Source organism: Aquarana catesbeiana, linkage group LG09 (genome assembly GCF_042186555.1).
Source record: "Aquarana catesbeiana isolate 2022-GZ linkage group LG09, ASM4218655v1, whole genome shotgun sequence".
Classification (NCBI taxonomy): domain Eukaryota; kingdom Metazoa; phylum Chordata; class Amphibia; order Anura; family Ranidae; genus Aquarana; species Aquarana catesbeiana.
The window spans coordinates 304,462,021-304,479,700 of NC_133332.1; the positions used below are offsets into that span (position 1 = coordinate 304,462,021).

Sequence of the window (17,680 nt, forward strand, 5' to 3'; positions counted from 1 at the left end):
CCTGCGGGAATTGTGTATAGAAGGCATGGCGTAGTTGTATGTACCTGAAAAGCATTTGGTTTGGTAATGCAAATTCTGTTTGCAATCTTTCAAAGGTTTTTAATCTGCCGTTGTGAATGATATGTGACATGTAGAAGATCCCCCTAGAACTCCACACCTCGTTATCTGGTATTATGTTAAATTCTGGGAGGTTTATATTATGCCATAGGGGGGTGAATTCATTAATTGCTGACAGTTGTAGTTTGTCCATGGCTAGGTTCCAAATCTTAGTGTAGTGATATAGCAGTGTTTTTCCTCTTGCATTTTTATCTTCTCTAGTGGTTTTTCCTGCTATTACAGCCAGTGTGTCTTGTGTTGGATGAGCCCACCTGGGACATAGGAAGTGCATGAATCTTTCGCTATCTGTCTTGTCTATATGAAAGATTTGGGACAGCTGTGCAGCTATATAGTAGGCATTGAGGTCAGGTAGGGCCATTCCCGCTAGGTCTGTGGGGTTTTTGAGTTTTTGCCAGGCGATTTTATGTCTGTTGTTTCCCCAGATAAATGGTTTCAATATAACTTCCATTAGCTTAAAATGTCTAAGGACTAGGTATATTGGCGAATGCCAAGTCATATATAATACTTTGGGTAAGAGGACCATCTTAACTAGATTTATTCGCCCTGTTACTCCCAGCGGGAGACGAGCCCATATCTGTGTCTTGTGTTTAAGCATCGCAAACAACGGTGTTATATTGAGTGTTTCGTAGTCAGCTGGGTCTCTTGTAGTCCTTACACCTAGATACTTGATGGTGTCAACTCTCTGTAGGGGTAGCAGTGCTCTGTCTTTAGGTTGTGGGAAACTGTCAAGGGGTAATATTTGGGATTTGTCCCAATTTATCCTAAGGCCTGAAAATGTACCGAACTGTTTTATTAGGTCAAGTGTGAGGGGCAAAGAGTTTTCAGAGTCGTCTAGGTATAGCAGGGTGTCGTCCGCATAGGTACTGATTTTTTCAATTACGTCCCCCCTGCGGAGTCCCTTTATGCCCGGGTGTGCCCGAATGGCGATGGCAAGGGGCTCTGCCGCCAGAGCGTACAGCAGCGGCGACAGAGGGCATCCCTGCCGCGTGCCTCTGGTCAATGGGAATTGCTCGGATGGCCACCCGTTCGCCAGTACCCTCGCTGATGGGGATTGGTATAAGAGCTGCACCCATTTTATGTAGTTGGGGCCGAAGCCGAACCTGGCCAGGCAGCTCCACAGGTAGTTCCACTCTACTGAGTCGAACGCCTTGGCCGTGTCCAAGGCGACGATCATTCTAGCTCCTACATTTTCATGGGTGGCTTGTAGATTTATGAATAGTCTCCTGAGGTTGAAGGAAGTATTTCTGCCAGGCATAAATCCTGCCTGGTCACCATGGATTAGGGAGAGGATTACTTTATTCAGGCGAATGGCTAATATTTTTGCGAGAATTTTAATGTCTACTTGTAGTAGAGATATGGGGCGGTATGACTCTGGGACTAATGGATCCTTCCCTGGCTTGGGGATTAAGACTATAGTAGCCTCTCTCATGGAGGCTGGCAGACTGAGATCCTTAAATATGGCTTCGTATAGCTGTAGCAATCTAGGGGTCAGTGTTGCTGCATAGGTGGAATAAAATTCCACCGGAAGGCCGTCTGAGCCTGGAGACTTTGAGCCAGGGAGTGTCGCCAAGGCACTGGATATCTCATCTGTTGTCAATGGAGCCTCTAGTTCCTCAACCTGTTCTGTGGAGAGTTGGGGAATAGTTAATTTCCCCAGGAATGTTTCCATCAGGGAAGTGTCTGTGGGGGCTAATGAAGTATAGAGTTTACTGAAGAATTCTCTAAAGATGTCTGTTACCTTGTGTGGTTCTGTCTCTACGGTCCCAGTGGGTGAGCGCAGTGAAATTACCACGGGGGGTCTATCTTCACTATGTACCAAATAGGCCAACAGTTTCCCCGCCCGTTCCCCGTGCTCGAATGATCGTTGCCTATGGAAAAAAAGTTTTCTTTTGGATTTTTCATAATGTAGCTGAGTTAATACCCTTGTACATAGTTTAAGATTATCAGCTTTGTCTGCGGTGGGGGCCTCGAGAAACAGTTTTTCAGAGTCTCGAAGACCAGCCTCCGCTTTAGCTATCGCAGATTCTGAAGTTCTTTTAATTTTGTTAATTCTACTGGTAAGGATCATTCGGGCATGTTTTTTAAAAGTTTCCCACACTAGTTGGACTGGGGCGGAGCCTTCATTAATTTGAAAATAATTATCCCATTCTGTTAAGAGATCGTCCTCCTCCGGCAATATGGTCAGCCAGAAAGGGTTCAGTCTCCATGTCGCTGGTGGGCGGTTGTGAGGAACTTTGAGCGTGGCCCAGTAGGGACAATGGTCGGAGAGGGACCTAGGAGAGAAGCCAGCGTCCGTCAGTCTTGGGAGGAGTGTTTTGGACACTAATATGAGGTCTATTCGTGACATAGCCCTATGCGACGTGGAAAAGCAGGAAAATCGTTTATCTGTAGGATTCCTGAATCTCCATGTGTCTATTAGGCCAAAATCTGATAGAAGTCTGGCGAATCTTGTGGGGTGTGATGTCATAGGTTCGGCAGATGAGGCATTAAGTCTATCTAGTGCGGGATCTAGGACATTATTGAAATCTCCTAGCCATATTGCCGGGATGCTGGGGTGTAGTGCCATGAAATTAAACCCTTCAACAATAACGGCTGCATTAAATGGTGGCGGAACATAGAATGCCATAAGGAGGATTGGGTCTCCATAGATTTTGGCCTTTATGAGGACATATCTGCCCGATGGGTCGATTACTGAGTCCTGGAGCTCGAAGTGTGTGCTTTTGGCGATTAGGAGTGAAACTCCTCTAGATAGGGTAGTATGTGTTGAATGGAACGCCCATCCAATCCATGGTCTCTGGAGTACTTTATGTGCTAGGCCCTCGGCGTGTGTTTCGACCAGAGCCACTACATCTGCTTTTAGTTTTTTAATGATCGAGAATACTGCTGACCTTTTGATAGGTTCTCTGATACCGCGGATATTCCACGTGACAAATTTTAGGTTGGTCATCTAAGTATTTATGTTATGTATTGAGCCCCAGGACTCAGGCCACCCCACTCCGCAGTGTCTCAACACAGGTAACAATATTATAGGCAAATTTCTGATGCACCCTGGGAATCATACATAGACAGGTACTTGCTTTTGACGTTAGATAGCACAATGAGAATTGCATAACTCTAACATTCCCTTCCCCCCTCCCTGCCCTGCACCTCCCAAACCTGGTGCGGGCTTTGTTCCCGAACTGCCAACATGGCATTAACCTTGTCCAACCTGTGGAAAAAAAGTGGTATGTTAAGGTTTCTTGAGAGACAGTCACTGTATCCAGGATAGTAATGAGCTCAGGGAGCTGAAATGTCTCGAGCAGTGCTGTCCTGATCAGAGCGTTCCATTTCAGGTGGATAACCGTGGTACATAGGGCGAAAATACGCTGCGTACCGTTGTAGAGTTCAGGACTCGACTCACCTTCACTGGTGAGGATCATTATTAAGTCAAGCGTGCTCCGTCGGTTATAGATGTGGACCTTGCTGTGCGATTTTAGGGTGAACTTGTTGCTGGGGTAGGGTCTTATAGGAAGTCCATTAGGGAAAATGGTGTTTGTTATGGTCAGTTAAGAATCTTGCGGATTGTATCCTGTCGGAGTCCCCCAATGTATTATGCGGTTGTGGTGTTTGGTAAAGTCTATTCGTTCTATTATTATAATTAAGGGGTTTATCCAGGTGGGGTAAATCAGATGAACGGTCTTGCAGCATTTCAAGGTGCTGATCATGTGGAGAATGTTGGGGGGGCAGACTGATCAGCTTGCATATATATGGAAATGTCTGGACTTAAATAGTGTTGCGTCCGGAGGATCAGGGTATTATAGGGTGGAATATTTTGAGGGGACATATATGTTGCATAGGGCAGACAAGTAGATTGTAAAGTGGTACTTATCTGTGAGTCTCTCTCTGCTCCAGCCAGGCGATGGCAGCCTCCGGGTCCTCGAAGAAGTGTGCCCTGTCTTCGCCCTCTACACGTAGCCGGGCCGGGAAAAGCATGGCGTATTTGATGTTCTTGATGCGCAGGCGCCTTTTGACCTCGGTGAATGTGCGGCGCCTACGCTGCACTTCTGCAGAGAAATCCGGGTATATGGCAATCATTTTGTTTCCCAGGGGGATATTGCCCTTCACTCTGCTGAGCCGTAGAATAGTGTCTCTATCCCTGTAGTTCAGGAATTTTGCGATGAACGTGCGTGGGGGGGCTCCGGATGGTGGTGGTCTGCCTGAGAGGCGGTGTGCACGTTCGACCACAAATGTTGGGGAGAATGATTCCTTTCCATATGTGTCGCAGAGTAAATTTTCCAAAAACGTGGGGGGGTCTTTCCCTTCCACCCCCTCTGGGAGGCCGACGAATCTGAGGTTACACCTGCGAAGGCGATTCTCAATGTCGTCTTGCTTCTGGAGGAGCTGGTTCACTTGATGCTGCAGTTCTGATGTTGTGTTCTGCAGGGGGGGGAGGGAGTCCTCCACAGTGCCTAGCCGATTCTCAGCTTCTGTGACTCTGCCTTTTAGTTTCTGAAAGTCTTGTCTTACCAGTGAGATGTCCACCTTTACTTCCTCAATCCGCGCTGTAAGGGAGGTTTGACAAGCTGTGATGGCTTCTTGGCAGGATGATATAGCCTCCAGTACCCTTGCTGTGTCTGTTCCGGCCGAGGGCTCCTCTTCCAGCGCGGCGGCGCCATCTTGGCTGGAGGGGTCTGTGCCTTGTCGGCGGTATTGATCCAGTTTTGAGGCCGCCGCGGACGTCTTTTTCGGCGGTGACATGTCCTGGCTGGTCTCTGGGTTGGCGGCTGTGTAGTATGGGCTTGTGGATCCGTGTGACGGTCTTAGGATGTTAGGACGGATAAGTGACCGGCGGAGCTCTGCCTAACTGCGTCCTACTTCATGCCGCTCCAGGCCACGCCCATCCTTCACAACATTTTATTTAAAAAAAAAAAAAAAAAAAAAAGGTACATCTAACACTAGTGGTACTACTAAAGGCACCATCAATTACAGGGGATTTTTTTTTTTTTTTTTTTTTTTTTTTTTTTTAGATCCAGCCACGGCATTGGCAGGAGGCCAAAAAAAAACAGGGGAATCTCAGCAGCTGTATGGTTCGGAACCCAACCACTCAAGCTATACAAACCAGTCAGAATTATTAATTTAACTTGTGCAGCTTACCCCTGCACAAATCTTGGTATTGTGCCTGGGTCTAGGTTTCTGCCCCTCTCAACCTACAGACATTATAGAAACCATTAAGATCTATATATGTTTTCTAGAAATCTGACATAAGTACATGAATGATGACCAAAACCAAAATAAGAATAGAAAAAGAACTAACAGAACAAATTAAGCACTATACTACAAGTGCTCTTGCATGAGGAGGGAAATGTGCAGTTGGATTCTGCTTTGGGACAACGGTGGAGAGCTCTTGTTTTGGACCTGAATCTCATCACTTCTTCTGTAATTTTTCACCCAATACCTCCTTTATCCTAAATCCAAACACTTCCCAGATCTACCTACCTGCCCACACATCTGGGCATTTCTCCAACTGTGAAAGACTTACGGTCCCAAAAATGGCAGCCACCGGCTGCCAATTCGTCTAGGGAACTGGCCCCTAAACAATTAGACATCTGATGAATTTGTTATTAAGCCATCAGATAAAGGGGACAACATTATGGCTATGTCTCATTCCCAGTACCAAATGGCACGGGCAGGGCATCTGGGTGGTGGGTTCTTTCCTTATGGAACAGGATCAAATGACATGGCCACTCAACAGATTTATCCTAGCACTATTGGAATTTGTTCCAGCTAAGAATCGCTTTACATTCATGGATTAATGCCATTAATGCCTGTGCACCCTCCTACGATGACCTATATTTAGGCATCTGGGAGAGAGATGTATTTTCGGGGGGATTCCTTTTCCACATGGTTATGCCATGTTCTTTACTGGTTCCGCTACATAGATAAGATGCTCATGATATGGAAGGGTCAGAAAACCTAATAAAATTCCTGACAGCACTGAACAGCAGCAATTACAATCCTAAATTCACCCATGTTTATGATGCACACACAATCTCATTTCTTGATCTTGAGATCAAAAACAGGGAAGGAGAGATCATTACCAACCTTTACAGAAAACCTAGCGCTGGTAACACTTTCTTACGCTTCAAGCTCACATCCTGCTCACCTAGTTAAGAGCATACCCTATACACAATATTTACGTTTGCATAGGAATTGCTCGCTAGATGATGATTTTCAGACACAGGCTAATCTTCGGCAATAACGCCACCTAGCTTGAGGCTACTCAAAATCCCTCGAGAAAAGCCTTTAACAGGGCCAAAAGCCACCAAAGAGCGGAATTGCTTTACAAAAATACTCAAAAGACTAACTCAGGGACTGTTAAAATTTGTTACCCGATTCTCTGCACATGAGCCGCCCCTTTGATCAATCATGTCTAAAAACTGGCACTTACTGACCAGTAATTATACCCTTTCTAAATACCTTCGACCCGACCCGGAGTTGGTCTTTAGACGAGCTACAACACTAAGCAACAAACTCAGTCATTATGATTCTTCTACTTATCTTCACTAAGAGGGAGTTACTATTGTGGCGAATGCCAAAGATGCCCATGGGTAACTGAGGGTCGGGGAATTTATTTACCAAGACGGTCAATGGCACCAATTTACATGCAATTTACATGCTTTTGCATGGGGGGGTTATCTACAAAAGGCAAATCCACTTTGCACTACAAGTACCCTTGAAGCGCAGTCGCTGTAGATCTGAGGGGAACATCTGAAATGAGGGGAAGCTCTGCTGATTTTATCATCCAATCATGTGCAAGCTTAATGGCTGTTCTTCCTTGCATGTCCCCCCCAGATCTACAGCAACTGTACTTTCAAGTGCACTTTTAGTGCAAAGTGGATTTGCCTTTCACAAATAGCCCCCAAGGTGTAATTTTTCTTATGAGTTGCCAGTGCAAAGCTTTTTATGTCAGTAAGACCACCCGACAATTCAGCCAAAGGACTGGGGACCATGTTTACTATTTGAGTAGTGGCAAGATCGTAACCCCAATTACTAGACACATTGGCCGCCACCATAAATTTGACAATACTGTAGTCATTTGTAATGGAGGTAACCCCTCCTGAACCAAGGAGGAGACTAAGATAAAACGCATTTTACAACACAAAATCCTCTGGATTGAAAGATTGTCTGCTACTGTACCTCCAGGAATTAAAATTCATACAAAAACATTCTTTAAAAAAAAAAATGGAAGTAAATCTCCCTATACATGGTCCAAGTACTTAAAATACCCCTATTGGGGCACAATAAAAATTACACTGTCCTTTTAAGCCTTCCCCTTTTCCCTTCCACCCTGGAGTTTTGTCCCTGCCCTTTTTCTCCTCCCTTCCTTTACCCCCTTGGTGGAAAAAACATTTTGGATTGCTCTCTTAAAATTTTGCAGGATTTATATAGCTACATTTTTGATCTCACATTGTATTTCTCTTTCTTCTTCTTTTGCAATAACTGATTGCTATAAAGGTGTTATAGTTTATATATATATATATATCACCTGTCCGCCAGTGTCTGGTCAGTGGGAGACTCACACCTGCCAGGTTATGACCAAGGAGCCACACTCAACACACACTCAGGAAGCAACAGGATAAGACCATTTCCATCGAGCCATACTGTCTTATGGATGAATAAATACGATGCAGGGTGCCCATGCATAGAGAACCTAACCACCTATAAAAAGGAAAAAGAAAAGTGGGGGAATATATATATATATATATATATATATATATATATATATATATATATATATATATATATATAATATATATATATATATATATATATATATATATATATATATATATTTTCCCCCACTTTTCTTTTTCCTTTTTATAGGTTCTCTATGCATGGGCACCCTGCATCGTATTTATTCATCCATAAGACAGTGAGTGTGTGTTGAGTGTGGCTCCTTGGTCATAACCTGGCAGGTGTGAGTCTCCCACTGACCGGACACTGGCGGACAGGTGCTTCCTCACCCTCCGCCTATTTGACAAGGCGGCTCAGTTGCACTAGGTGCGGTTTGGCCGTCTGGTCGCTAGGTGTCACTGGCGACGGTGAGCCCGGTTATGGCTGGGGACTCGTTGACGAATGCTGCAGCAATGCGCATTTGGGAGCTGGGTCTGGCAATGCCATCCACCACCACACGCAGGACAATTGCCAGGCAGGGATCAGACACAGAGGCACTCAAGACACTCTCCTGGTGGTGCTGCAATTGGGGACCGAGACCGCAGGTACAATGACTTCTGGCAGCATTTTTGACAAGTCAGACTATGGGAGAAGATCATTTAGTAGCCTTGTTTTATGGTTAAAGGCACTCACTTAATCATGAAGGTGCGATGGTCTGCATAACTCTTATAGGATTATACTTCGATAAAATATCTGAAACTGGTACATCTGCCTAACTAGGCTTTAACCCTTTATTGCAACTTAAGCTGTATCTGGAAGGTGAGTGGCGTGGCCTATGTATGTATTTTCACTCTCAAAGAGACACCGTCTCAGTATGCTGTATAATTATTTTATCTAGATACTATTGACCCATACTCACCATTACAGACCACCTGCGTTTCCTTTCTTTCAGTCCTCTTTGCATATACTGCCAGGAGCTAGTGCAGATACAATATCAATATATATCTATACACACATACACATACATATCTATATTTATCATTAGACACACACATATATATGTATATGAGGTGTGTATATACACACACACACACACACACACACACACACACACACTATACTTTATGTCATATTATATAATAGATTTGTTATGACCCAATTACGATCTTAAATTATGTTTTTGCTACAAATAGATCTACATAGTCATTGTTTGATCCCCACATTTGCCGGGGAGACCTCCCGCTGTCCAATGCTTCTGCCCCTCCTGGGCGCTGGCTGGGTGAGTTCCTGGAGTTGTATATGCATTGTTGGTGGCTGCAATGATGTTTGGGGCCCTATGTGTAGATACACGTGTTGTACTTATGTCTAATATATCCTATTTTTCCATGTGTTCATATGGACCCATGTACAATGTATATTTGTTTGGTATCACGTTTTCCCCCCTTTACTTGTCAATCTATACTCCTCAAACTTTTGAGGAAGCAGGAACCCCACGGAACATGTTGAGAAGGACTGGTGCAAGACACAGTTAAACATCTCTTTTCTCCTTTATTGCTCATAGGGGCACTGATGATAGAGACAGAGATAGAGATAGAGATTCCAGTCACAATGAAGGAGATCTATATATATTTGACACACAGATATTTGTACATAATGGTCTTGATATTGTAGGCATTTTTAAACTTAAGCCCAACTCCAGTCATGAATGTAAGTGCTCCTGTCAGCACTTTACACTTTTCCAACTGAACATACTAAAATGTAAGCCATCAGCAAAGAATGGATGCCCTTTCAGGTGGCAATTAGTCCCCTTATTTTTCACTAGGTGGCACTGCAATTTTTCTTGCCCCTCCAACACTTATGGGAGTGGCTAAGGCAAGGGTAGGCAACCTTAAAGTGGTGTTCCGCCAAAAAAAAAAAAAAAAAAAAAAAAAGCATGAATGTGCCAAAACAAAAAAAAAAACAAAAAAAAAAATGTTGGATTTTTTTTTTTTTTTTTAAACTCCCCTCTAAATGGCTGTTGCTAGGGGGTCCCTCGTAGTCTGCCTCCTTCAGTGCCTGGGCTGGTGACATCACTTCCCCTCGGCGCAGGAAGGGCTCAGCTCTGCCCCCTCCCTCCTGTCAATCTGGGACACATTACAGGTCCCAGATGACTGAGCGGCCAATCACGGCGCGCGGCGCCGCTCGTGCAGTGGGTGCCAGGCTGTGAAGCCACAGCCGGGCGCCCACAGTTTCAATGCAGGCGCCGCTGAATAGAGGGAGAGACGAGTGGGGCTTCGATCCCCGCATCGCTGGACCGTGGGACAGGTAAGTGTCCGATTATTAAAAGTCAGCAGCTGCAGTATTTGTAGCTGCTGACTTTTTTTAACCACTTGCCGACCACCTCACGCCGATGTACGTCGGCAGAATCACGTACCTGTACGCGATCTGCCTCCCGCAGGTGGGTGCCCGAGGCGGTCGGCTTTGGTCTGGGAGCGATGAGAGGCGAGGGGGAGACCATCCATTCGTGGGCCCCCCCTCGCGATCGCTCCCAGCCAATCAGAATCATTCCTCTGCTGCTGTATGCTAAACAGCAGCAAAGGAAATGATGTCATCTCTCCTCGGCTCAGTATTTTCCATTCCGGCGCCGAGGAGAGAAGACTGCAATGTGAGTGCACAACACATGCCAGGCACACTTTACACCCCCCCGATTCCCCCCCCCCCCCCCCCCCCCCGTCACACTGATACCAAGCAGTTTTTTTTTTTTTCTGATTACTGCATTGGTGTCAGTTTGTGACAGTTAGTGTGTTAGGGCAGTTAGGGTACCCCTCTAACCTTCCCTAATAAAGTTTTAACCCCTTGAACACCCCCCATCGCCAGTGTCGCTAAGCGATCATTTTTCTGATCGCTGTATTAGCGTCACTGGTGACGCTAGTTAGGGAGGCAAATATTTAGGTTTGCCGTCAGCGTTTTATAGCGACAGTGACCTCCATATACTATCTAATAAATGTTTTAACCCCCCAGTTAACCCTTTCACCACTGATCACCGTATAACTGTTACGGGTGACGCTGGTTAGTTTGTTTTTTTTTTTTTTTTAGGGCACCCACCGTTTATTACCGAATAAAGGTTTAGCCCCCTGATCGCCTGGCGGTGATATGCATCGCCCCAGGCAGCGTCAGATTAGCACCAGTATCGCTAACACCCACGCACGCAGCATACGCCTCCCTTAGTGGTATAGTATCTGAACGGATCAATATCTGATCTGATCTATAGTAGCGTCCCCAGCAGTTTAGGGTTCCCAAAAACGCAGTGTTAGCAGGATCAGCCCAGATACCTGCTAGCACCTGCATTTTTGCCCCTCGGCCCGGCCCAGCCCAGCCAACCCAAGTGCAGTATCGATCGATCACCGACACTAAACGCATAACTGCAGCGTTTGCAGAGTCAGGCCTGATCCCTGCGATCGCTAACAGTTTTTTTGGTAGCGTTTTGGTGAACTGGCAAGCACCAGCGGCCTAGTACACCCCGGTCATAGTCAAACCAGCACTGCAGTAACACTTGGTGACGTGGCAAGTCCCATAAGTGCAGTTCAAGCTGGTGAGGTGGCAAGCACAAGTAGTGTCCCGCTGCCACCAAGAAGAAGACAAACACAGGCCCGTCGTGCCCATAATGCCCTTCCTGCTGCATTCGCCAATCCTAATAATTGGGAACCCACCACTTCTGCAGCACCCGTACTTCCCCCATTCACATCCCCAACCGGCTGCATGAGAGGCATTTTTATGTCCTCCCGAGTACCCCTACCCAACGAACCCCCCCAAAAAAGATGTCGAGTCTGCAGCAAGCGCGGATATAGGTGTGACACCTGCTATTATTGTCCCTCCTGTCCTGACAATCCTGGTCTTTGCATTGGTGAATGTTTTGAACGCTACCATTCACTAGTTGAGTATTAGCATAGGGTACAGCATTGCACAAACTAGGCACACTTTCACAGGGTCTCCCAAGATGCCATCGCATTTTGAGAGACCCGAACCTGGAACCGGTTACAGTTATAAAAGTTTGTTACAAAAAAAAAAAAATTAAAAATATATAATATAAAAAAAAAAAAAAATAGTTTCGTTTCATTGTTCTCTCTCTCTATTGTTCTGCTCTTTTTTACTGTATTCTATAATGTTTTATTGTTATGTTTTATCAGGTTTGCTTTTCAGGTATGCAATTTTTTATACTTTACCGTTTACTGTGTTTTATTGTTAACCATTTTTTTTGTCTTCAGGTACGCAATTCATGACTTTGAGTGGTTATGCCTGCAGGTTTAGGAATCATCTTGGTATCATTCTTTTCAGCCAGCGGTCGGCTTTCATGTAAAAGCAATCCTAGCAGCTAATTAGCCTCTAGACTGCTTTTACAAGCAGTGGGAGGGAATGCCCCCCCCCCCCACCGTCTTCCGTGTTTTTCTCTGGCTCTCCTGTCTCAACAGGGAACCTGAGAATGCAGCCGGTGATTCAGTCAGCTGACCATAGAGCTGATCAGAGACCAGAGTGGCTCCAAACATCTCTATGGCCTAAGAAACCGGAAGCTACGAGCATTTCATGACTTATGTTTCGTCGGATGTAAACAGCGCCATTGGGAAATTGGGAAAGCATTTTATCACACCAATCTTGGTGTGGTCAGATGCTTTGAGGGCAGGGGAGAGATCTAGGCTCTAATAGACCAATTTTTTTTTTTGAAAGAATACCTGTCACTATCTATTGCTATCATAGGGGATATTTACATTCCCTGGGATAACAATAAAAATGATTAAAAAAAAAAAAAAAAAAAAAAAAAATGAAAGGAACAGTTTAAAAATAAAATAAAAAAAAAAAAAAAAAAAAAAGCACCCCTGTCCCCCCCTGCTCTCGCGCTAAGGCGAACGCAAGCGTCGGTCTGGCGTCAAACGTAAACAGCAATTGCACCATGCATGTGAGGTATCACTGCGAAGGTCAGATCGAGGGTGGTAATTTTAGCAGTAGACCTCCTCTGTAAATCTAAAGTGGTAACCTGTAAAGGCTTTTAAAAATGTATTTATTTTGTTGCCACTGCACGTCTGTGCACAATTTTAAAGCAGGTCATGTTTGATGAAATAAAAAAGGATGATCTTAGGCCGAGTACATGGATACCAAACATTTGGGCAATATAGTGTGTTTTAGTGCATTAAAATTTAAAAAAGTGTGTTTTTTCCCCCAAAAAATGCGTTTGAAAAATCGCTGCGTAAATACTATGTGAAAAAAAAAAATGAAACACCCACCAGTTTATTCTGTAGGGCATTTGCTTTAAAAAAAATATATAATGTTTGGGGGTTCAAAGTAATTTTCTTGCAAAAAAAAAAAAAATTTTTTTCATGTAAACAAAAAGTGTCAGAAAGGGCTTTGTCTTCAAGTGGTTAGAAGAGTGGGTGATGTGTGACATAAGCTTCTAAATGTTGTGCATAAAATGCCAGGACAGTTCAAACCCCCCCCCCCCCCAAATGACCCCATTTTGGAAAGTAGACACCCCAAGCTATTTGCTGAGAGACATGTCGAGTCCATGGACAATTTTATATTGTGACACAAGTTGCGGAAAAAAGACAAATTATTTTTTTTTTGCACAAAGTTGTCACTAAATGATATATTGCTCAAACATGCCATGGGAATATGTGAAATTACACCCCAAAATACATTCTGATGCTTCTCCTGAGTACGGGGATACCACGTGTGAGACTTTTTGGGAGCCTAGCCGCGCACAGGACCCTGAAAAACAAGCACCGCCTTCAGGCTTTCTAAGGGCGTAAATAAGAGGTTACATATCATATCATAAATAAGAGGTAACATATCACCTCCCCACCACCTGTCAAACACACTTGGATCACTTTTCAGGGGAGCGGCAGTACCTGCTGCACTTGTGAATGAGCCCTTAGTTGCATTCGGAAGCGGCACCCTTAGGGCTCGTTCACACAAAGTTGGGGGGTGGTAAAACCCTGTGGTTGAATTGCAGTTTACCACCCCCAACCAAAGATGTACACATGCCGCAGCAGGAATTAAATCCCCTGTTGCTTCTGGTGGGTGCTACCGCCTGCCAATTGCGACCCATTCAAGTAAATGAGGCCACTCTGCAAGTGCCCCGCAACTGCATGCTTATGCAGGGTCCAAGGAGTTAAAAAGCAGGTGGTGAGAAAGCAAAACAATGCTGCCTGCTTTAACCCCTTGTTTGCTGCACTGCACAAGATTGCAGGGCATTTGCAGAGCGACCTCATTCACTTGAATGGGTCATGCTTGGCAGATGTGGTTATACCGCAGCACATCAGTATGAAAGCAGCCCTGTACTATTATACCAGTGTATTGCTTCACACTGACCTGAAGAGCTCTTTTCTGCTGCTGGCACCACCCTGGAGACCACTAGTATGGATAAGAAAAGGAGTGCAGTTGGTATCACTTCGCATGGGACAGGAGCCAGCACTACAGAGGAGGCATCAGATTATACAGCTCTTGCTCACTACTACAAATCCAACTTTACAAGCAGTCCCTCTGGATTGCACTCTGTGATGCTTTGAGATGGCGGGTCAGCAAGCCCGACCACGATCTACCAATCACCTGGCTGCTGACCCCCAGGCTAAGGCATTCTCAACCTGACATTTTACAACTGATCTTTTCCTATCCTGACCTCAGTGCCGACATCACTGGGGCTGAATCCTCAAGATCTGTAATTACTCACCGCTGTCACTGGGAGGGTCAAGACATTCCAACACACTGCAGAAAGTTTTCTGTGTTAACTCTATTAAATGTCTAATAGTATAAATTAAGTTTGTTTAGTTTTCTCTGCATAGATTCATACTGGGGATCATTTTGTCAGAGTTTCATTTTGCCACTGGGGGATTCTGCCTCCAGTAGCAATGTCACATCCACTCCCCATCTCTTCCTATTGGCCAATCGGGATGTAAGAAAATTCCAGTGCAACCCTCCAGATCAGTCAGCCCCTCACCTGAGCAGACGTGCCCGTATTGCTGCCTCCACCAACCCCCTGCAGTTTTCCTCCCATGGATCTCTTCCCTGCCAGCCCCCATAGATCTTGCACTTGTTTGTTTGAGAGGATGTGAGAAGAGCACAACAGCAGCAACCTGCTCTCAAGCCTCACCGGTGCTGTGCTATGAAGTCTGGCTGTTCTGTGAAGTCTTGTTACAGAACTTAGGAGCATGTAGAGGAAGGGACATAATTTCAACTGCTGGCCTCCCTCCTTGTACACAGCCCTTCCTTCACCAATACTGTTGTTGTCAGCCAGCATAGATGAATTGTAAGATTACTCCCTCCCCTACTGATATTGCTTGGAAGGCTGACAGGAGAGCTTCCTCCCAGCACAGAACATGCCTCTCCACCTGCCAAATATACAGCCCTAAGGGAACGTTGACAGCTTCACTACTGCTGCATCTGACTACTCCTCAGCCTGCTGTCTGGCACGGTAGAGAGAAGGCAGGCTGAGGACAGCTGAGACCGCAGCAAAAAAAAAAAAAAAAAAAAAAAAAAAAAATCTCCTAGGCAGTCTGTTATCCCAATTGTCAGAATCCCTGGCTACGTGAGCAGGGAAAAGGGCAGGCTTGGTGCAGGGAGGAAGTCCCATCAGCATCCAGGCTGGCTGGCAGCATCTTTGTAGCTGCTGCTTAGTGCACACTACCCCCTGCACTAAATCATCCCTCCTACAATGTCAGTCAACCCCCTCTCCCACAATCAACAACTTCTTCCTGCAATGTCAGCAAGCATGTGTAACCTCCTCACTGCCTGCTTTGACCCCTAACAGCCTGCACCACAACCTCATATTGCACGCAGTTGCGGCATGGCTCCATTTGCTTTAATGGGTCATGTCTAGCAGGTAGTACTGCTCACTGAATGTAACAGTGGGTAGGTGGAAGGAGAACCACTGTACATTGCTTAGGTCATATGCTTTATTTTGTAACCAAGGACATCTTCAGCTAGATCCGGTTCCCTGACATCTAAAAACAATGGAACATGTTGTGCGGAGTCAGCGGTGATGTCATCACACCCACCGTCCGAGTCTGGGAAGGCTTACATGCCAATTTCTTTCCTTTTGCGAGTACAATTAAGTAATAAACTTTTATGGAATTGTAATGGTGCTGCACTATTGGGCCTCTTCCTTAGCTTTATTGTGGCATATGAGAACTACAATATTAATACTGGGCTATGAAGGAGACACTGGCTGGGGCTGCTGGGATGCTTTATTGTATGAGCGCTTATGACCTCCTATAACCTCAATTGATCTGATAAGGAGTGTTTGCACCTGGAGGTTTTGGATTGCAGCAGTTGGCACCTTGTCACTGGAGTGACTTTAAAAAGCACCAGTTCACGTTATAGACATTTTTTCCTATATACAGTGGTTGCTTAAATTTTCATGTGATTTGTACATTTCATTGTTTTACTAGTTTATATGTGGTTATGCTATTTCTTATGGAATGTTTATAGGTATAGCAGACCTGCCTTTGTAATTAACGTATCTAGTATTCTGATGCTCAAGTGCTGCTGCCTTACACTTGATTTATCGTGAATTTGTGTTTTACAGAGTGCAAAGTTTGTTTTTTTTGTGCTTACCTTTCTTCTGCAACTTCTGCTGTTTCTGCTTTCTCTTCCATTCGTTTCTTTAACAGACCTTCACTTTCCAGCTGGCAGTACAGAGATAAGATTTCTCTCTCAAAAGACTGGCTTATCCTTTTCTGAGCATGGTACTTGCTCTCCACTGCCTGCAACTGACCCCTAAGAGCCAAGCAGAAGGATAACAGAAGATCATTTACAGCTTACATATTGAATTTAAGGACCAACTAATTATGAAACATGATTGCCTCTAACCAACTCATTGCAATAAATATATTTCTGATTGATTTTAAAACACAGAAGGGGGTCTGTGAAATGACAAGTGAGCCATTAGGCATGTTCAGCAAAACACCACAAAAAAAAAAAAAGTACGTTACCAATAGCTAAGCATTACGATCCATCTCTTACTTGTCTAACTTTAAGGAAGTAACTATGGATTGGTTGCTTTTGGTCATAGAACTTTCCATCTGTAGTTTTAGAATAAGCCAATATCCTCTCTAGCTAAGCTGTAATGCTGGATATAACCTGTGTGTGCACCGCTATAGGGCACAGTTGTAATTTCAGGTTGGGAACCGCTATGGAGGTGAAGGGTGAGGGGAAGCAGTGATGTCACATTACAGACATAAAAAATGGCTTAGTTAAGGAGGACAGTTCCATGGGATACAGTAATCAGGATAGGCGTACAAACACATGCAGATTCACAACCGTTACCGATTCTTGACTTTGATATCTTCCAGAAACTTCTTCTGTTCCTGGAAGAGCAGTTCCTTTTTGGCCAGCTGTGCCTCCAGCTCCATTATTCTTTTCTGGGTGCTCTCCAGCCTCTGATTATGCTGAACCACCATACAGCGAGCCTTTTCCAGTTCCTTCTTAAAGGAGACCTGCAACATCTCCACTTCCTGTGCAGATTACATGATTTAGGTTAGCCAAAATTTACAGCATTGTCACATGTGCTACAGCAATCTATAGACCACCAGGCTGTAAGGAAACTACAAGGGACATTCGGTTTCAGCCACCACTGCCAAGTTTGCCTTATCCAGTTCTAGATTCCAGAGTTTCTCCCCAATTCTCTAGTTTTTTTTAACTGTACATCTACTGAGCCATGACACGCAATTATCCAAATATCTAAATCGTGACATACCATGTGTTCCAAAAAGGTATTGACCGTTTTGAACTTTAATTTTAGTTGAATGTTACTACAAATGCTCAATAGGATTTTTTTTTTTTTTTTTTTTTTTTTTTTTAAACTTGCCATAAAATCCATTCTTAGGGTGTTCATTGATGGACACAGAAATTCAGATAAAGTCAGGTTATGCTGCAGCCTACAGGA

At 44.6% G+C, this 17,680-nt stretch overlaps 1 protein-coding gene across 2 annotated transcripts in view; it reads right to left on the minus strand.

Moving 5' to 3' along the window:
• The window catches only part of TSC1 (TSC complex subunit 1), a 122,105-nt gene that overhangs the window by 6,492 nt on the left and 97,933 nt on the right, over window positions 1-17,680 (minus strand). For both annotated transcript variants that reach the window (XM_073600546.1, XM_073600547.1), the window contains exons 20-21: window positions 17,062-17,249; window positions 16,351-16,512 (exon numbers count right to left, since the gene is read on the minus strand). In XM_073600546.1, coding sequence (XP_073456647.1) covers window positions 16,351-16,512; window positions 17,062-17,249 — 350 coding nt within the window. The remainder of the gene's footprint in view (window positions 1-16,350; window positions 16,513-17,061; window positions 17,250-17,680) is intronic.